Source organism: Henckelia pumila, chromosome 1 (assembly GCF_033568475.1).
Source record: "Henckelia pumila isolate YLH828 chromosome 1, ASM3356847v2, whole genome shotgun sequence".
Classification (NCBI taxonomy): Eukaryota; Viridiplantae; Streptophyta; class Magnoliopsida; order Lamiales; family Gesneriaceae; genus Henckelia; species Henckelia pumila.
Window position 1 is genome coordinate 81,856,034 of NC_133120.1, and position 5,648 is coordinate 81,861,681.

The 5,648-nt window shown below is 38.2% G+C and overlaps 2 protein-coding genes across 2 annotated transcripts; one reads left to right on the forward strand and one right to left on the reverse strand.

The window, feature by feature from the left end:
- On the forward strand, positions 1-1,416 carry LOC140876498 (F-box/kelch-repeat protein At3g23880-like). The gene has a single exon (XM_073280478.1). It carries the CDS (start codon positions 83-85, stop codon positions 1,226-1,228), a length of 1,146 nt encoding a protein of 381 aa, XP_073136579.1. The 5' UTR covers positions 1-82; the 3' UTR covers positions 1,229-1,416.
- A 122-nt stretch (positions 1,417-1,538) lies between these two features.
- Positions 1,539-5,442, reverse strand: LOC140881428 (probable magnesium transporter NIPA6). Its single transcript, XM_073286731.1, has 9 exons — positions 5,016-5,442; positions 4,181-4,237; positions 4,021-4,111; positions 3,700-3,860; positions 3,455-3,582; positions 2,773-2,910; positions 2,436-2,528; positions 2,239-2,356; positions 1,539-2,088 (listed from the first exon to the last, which is right to left on the reverse strand). The coding sequence occupies exons 1-9, from the start codon at positions 5,134-5,136 to the stop codon at positions 1,958-1,960; spliced, it is 1,038 nt and encodes a 345-aa protein (XP_073142832.1). The 5' UTR covers positions 5,137-5,442; the 3' UTR covers positions 1,539-1,957.
- Between the last annotated feature and the right edge of the window lie 206 nt (positions 5,443-5,648).

The window sequence follows — 5,648 nt, forward strand, 5'->3', positions numbered from 1 at the left end:
TTTAGAAAATGGGAAAAGATATTAAATGTGGTTATTTTATATATAAATAACAGCAGCTGCAATACAAGCAATCCCCAAATCAATGATGAAGCAATCTTCACAATTCACAAATCTACCATTGGAAATCATCACCAATATTCTTTCAAGACTTCCTATCCTTCTCATCTTGCGTCACAAATTAGTTTGCAAGGCGTGGCTTGAGTTATTCCAGTCTCCCGAGTTCTCCAAGCTCCATCTTTCCAAATCATCTGCTGGCCTCCTTGTCTATCAGCATCTTGGGGAGTCATGCTTGCTCAAGATCTTCGGATTCGGAAACGAACCCGAGGTCGAACGCCATGAGCATAACTACATCCCAGTCACAGTGCTTGATCTCACGGAATTCAAGTGTCAAACAATAGCAGGTTCCGTTGATGGTTTCATTTGCTTGCGTGCCGTCGGACACATGGACAATCTTTACATATGCAATCCGATCACACGCGAGTACCTTACGCTCCCAACGCCTGAAGGGCTCGTTCAGTTTCCCAGTATAGTCACGTATGGGTTCGGGGTGAGCACGACCGGTGGCCAATACAAGGTGGTCCGGATATTTCACGAGACCGAACTCGATCAGACAGGGGTGTGTGTAAGAATTCCCAGGTCCGATTGTCATGTTTACACTCTGGGAACAACTGGGACATGGAGAAGCATTGCACCTAGTTCCCCATTATATTACAACTGCTATTCCATTGGAGCTTTTCTGAATGGAAATCTTCATTGGTTGGCAGGAGATTTAAAGGATTCCAATCTGATCATATCTTGCTTGGATCTTGATAAAGAAATGTTTAGGACCATGTCTCCTCCTCTGCCAGTCAGGTGTTTGGGGAGCTTGGTGGTCTTAGGGGACTGCTTATCCGTTTGCGATAATACTTCTGAGAATGATATAGTAATCTGGATAATGAAGGATTACGGTGTTGGGAAATCTTGGACTAAAGAATTTGTAATCAGCAAGCTACCAAATCTTGCCGGTGAGTGCTATGAGCATGTAAACCCTATCAAAGTTTTCAGAAATGGGGATGTATTGATGATATGGGGTGATTTTTACATGTTCTATTACTCCAACAAGACTAAAACTATCTCGAAAACCGAAATCATCGAGACGGCCTGCTGTGGCTCGGTTGAAGCAATGCTTCATGTTCCTTCTTTGGTTTCACTCACATGTTTTGAAGGGGAGAACGTCTACTCTTTCTGATTTCATGCATTGCAGGATTTATGTTGAATGTTCAATCTATTCAAGGTACTTTGTTTTGTTTTCATGTACTAATCTCCTTAATTACTCCGAGGGATTACGTTTTTATGCATTACAGGATTTATGTTGGACGCTCAATCTATTCAAAATTGTACTAAAAAGTCCATAATCATTTTTTTAAGCATTTGCAAGTACGGCCTAAATAATCTCTCCTTTGATTGTGCTTTTTCCAACTTCCAAATGCAACAAACCAATTCATCATTTCAATTTTTATCAACAAATTGCACATTAACCCCAAAAGGATGGCTTAGTGTGAAGGTCAGGAGAGAAAGACATGAAATTATACAAGGAGAAAGATATTCTTCAATACATCTCTATGCGAAAGCATATATGTTCTAGTCATGTCCAGAGCCGCAGTTCGTACAAAAAAATTTACACCAATGTTGCCGTTAAAAAACATTATGTAAGAATGACTACTGCACATCTAGCTATCATTTACCAAACCAGATCAAAGAAACTGTGGAAGAATGAAAAAAGAGCTACATACAGTTTGACATGACAACACTAAATAAACTTACCCTCAGATTGATGACTTCGAGGAGCTTTTATTGGAACTTCATGTTTAAGTCTCCCTTAATGCTCATACCGGAAGAACTTGGAAAACGACTTGGGGAATCAGAGAATGGTCTGGGAGAGATGAGCTTGAAAATTTGTGATCAAAGTTCCTTTGCTCTACTTAAAATGGTCTTGCTGAATAAATGCCACGAATTCGGGATGCAATTCATCATTGTCTTTCTGCTTCCATATCTCGCCATTTGCATGGACAAGCCATGATATTTGAGGAGAAAGTGCTGTATAATAATCTGGAAAGTAGCAACAGCCAGATATTTCAAAGGCCTCTGCTTGATAGCATTCAATGATGATTATTAAAGGAAAATTCTAGCTTGAAAGTCAAGATATGTTGGTTTCAAAATCGCACTTATCCTGTTTAATAAAAGAGGTGGAGCCTATACCGGTAGATGGAAGTTTTTCTGGATCTCTAGTACTGTGCAAAACCATTGTGCCAGAAAGAACAGTAATAAATCCACATAGAACTGAGACAATGCTGCTAGTGCTCTGGCCTGACCAGTCCTGAATTAGCAGAATGTAGATAATAAATTTTAACAGAAAGAGCCAACACCAACATCCGAAGAAGCAATATATCTATTACCTTGAACATTATAGCACTGGCGAAAATCGTAAGCGATGTGAACATGGCATAATAAATTGGAGATACTACAGCAGTGTTGAATGTGTCCAATGCCTGTGAAAGAAACAAGTCCAGTTAAGGGAGTGAGCATATCAAAATAGAAACATCACTCAAGAAAGTCCTGATGAATGGTACAGGGCACCCAACCTCAAAGATAATTTGGAATTTGAAGAACCGAAGTACAAAGATGGGTGCATTGATGCAAAAATTATCAATGAATTTACTTTACTTTGTCAAAAAGTAGCATAAACTTGTCACTAAAAGCAGTAACAAATTAACAAAAGGAAAAGGACGCAACCTTGTTCAAGTAGTTCAATTGAGTGATTATACAAGTGGCTGCAACCATGGCAAATACCCAGGATTCTATGCGGGCTACCTGACTTGAGCCCTCCAACGTGAGTTTTATAGCAATACCAATTGCTTTAATGCTCATGACCTACAGTGAAGCCACAATTTTCATTCATCCATGAAGCAACAAGAACAATTTGTCTATTAGGAAAAATACTCCTCTTTACACCTAGTCCCATACAGAAATGTATAGCTCTAGGAGAAACAGGGTAATATCAACAACACATATAGGTCTCAACATTGCGTCATGCCTCTTAGATCATGCAGTGAAAATGGTGAAGTTCACCAAACTCAAGCTATTAAGCTAGTATCTCTGAAGGTAAACCAAGCGTCAGTAATGACTGAGGCTCGCTGCAAGTATTCAGGCTCCAGATGCTGTGATGTTCAGTACAATTAGATCAAACCTTGGGAGGTCTCCGTGAAATTTACTAGCATAATCCCCTGATAATGAGTACTTAAAAGGGGTTTAAATACTGAGGCAACAGAATGAACATTCAATAACATGATTATAGAGTTATACACTTATACTCGTGTGTTTCCCTTCTGCCAGATAACAAACAACCTATGAAGCCTTTTTGACAAAGAATAAGGACACAACTCAGTCAGACTCGGTAGTAAGGTTAAGTACTTACTGTTAAGGATCCAATTATTGAACAAACACCAATGTAAACCATGACGTTTGTCTGCCCACAGCGAGGTTCACAATGCAACACCAGTACCAAAACCACAGCTACCGCTGAAGCTGTGTACAAAAGAAAAGCTGGGCACACAAAAGAGAATAAAAATTTAGGAAGTGTTAGAAACACCCTCATTTTTTTCCGTGTTGAAAACAGAAATGAACTCTTAAATATAATAATTAAAGAAAAACAGTGCTGACCTGGCTGTATAGCTAATTCCCAGATTTCTTCCACTGAGCTAATACTGTGTTCAGCAGGTGCATGAAGCACAATGATTGTAGAACCGACAACACATAAAATACATCCAAGTATTCCTAGCTTTCGCAATTTTTCTTTCAATAAGAAGTGAGCTAAAATAGCACTACAATTGAAAAACAGCGCATTAGCTCTTGTAAAGCTTGTCATTAGTTATAGAGGACAGTGACAACTGTGTAGTACTGTAGTTGATGATAAATCACCAGGTGCTTATTTCTGGGAAGGGAGAAAATTGGATTAGAATGACAGTTCTACTCATAATTTACCTGACAATTATACTTAATGCTCCAAGTGGTGTGACAAGGACAGCAGGTGCATACATATAAGCCACGAAATTGGCGAATTCCCCAATGATCACTGAAAATTTAAAACACGCTCAAGTTCGAATAGATGGTCAGAGACTTTCAGTTTTAAAGCAAGACTTACTGGTGGCCATGCCAATCCACCAAAGTGGTTCCAGCAAATATTTATACCCTCCTGAACCTTTGTTTAGAAAATCGAGCATTGTTAGTAAAGACATCGAAATAATGACTTCGGTTTATCAACCAGACAAGACTGACCAGTATCTAGGTATAATAAAAATGATTTTAAATTATTTCAATATTTCTGCCAAAATAACACATTGCGAACAAACTACAATCATAAACACATGACTGCAGCTAATTAGCCCGTATTCCACTTTGTTTTTCTTTTCAGGTCTTCAGAGTTCAGAGAAAGCATCATCTGATCTCACACTCAACCTAGGTTCTCATACCAACTGGAAAAACTCATATTTCTCGACTATTTTGCGCAAAATATTCAAATAATCTAGAAAGGGAATAAAAGCACCAACTTCAACCACATGCCCTTCTGATATACTTCAGCTTCAATCTCGTTTATTACCACATTATTCAATCAACGATCGTTAGTCCCTTACAAAGTATAACAACTAAAATTCATTCTGCAAGAACCACTACCAACATAACAAATTTGAGTTCCATTACTCAAAAATTATAAAAGGCGGGATAATGTAGATTTGATAGAACCAACAACATGGTGACCAAATTCAATAAATAAAGAACTTCAGAATTGCAGGCACTCCAGAATCCAATACATACATAAAAAACATGATGATGGGTCGAGGACGTAAACAGCACCACATCTCGTGTTTAAGCTCAAAATTCGAACTTCGTAAAATCAACGCAACAAAATAACTTCAATTACGCAAGAAAAGTTTAAACAAACTAAAAACAACCCAAAAAAAAAAAAAGCAAACACTTACTAGCACGAGAGCCAGAGGCACCGGCCCGCTGTAAACCCTTCTTTTTTATAATGAAGCTGGATCCAATAAACGCACTCGACCCAACAGCCAAGCTGAACCCAATCAAATTAGCCGTATACATGACCGACCGAAACCGATATTTTGCCACAATAACTCTTTCCCCGCTACAATCTGGGATTCAATTCTCATCTGCTGCCCTACTATCGCAATATCCCCTTCCCCCCTACAAAAAGAAAACGAAACTTTACGAGAAAGAAGAGATATTGCAGCCCCAGGATCTCGTGATCGACAAGGGGTTTCAGATTCGTGTGTACAATGAATTCAAATCATTGCATTTCTGCTTGAATTGGGGGCTTATGGATTTGGAATCCGAGGGATTAGATTTTCTTGCCAAGTATATTCCTCCTCGTTCTAGCTGGATTTTTGGCAATTAAACTCTGTAATAAACTATTTAAAATATAATTTTTAATCTAATTTCAATTTTTTTTTAAAAAAAAATGGTGTACTCGATATATATAATATAATAATAGATAAAATTATAATCTCGTAGAAACGTCTTTCTGAAGGTGCTTAACTTCGTAGAAACGTGTTTACTACGGAATTCATACATGATTTTTTTGTGCTGGAAATTTG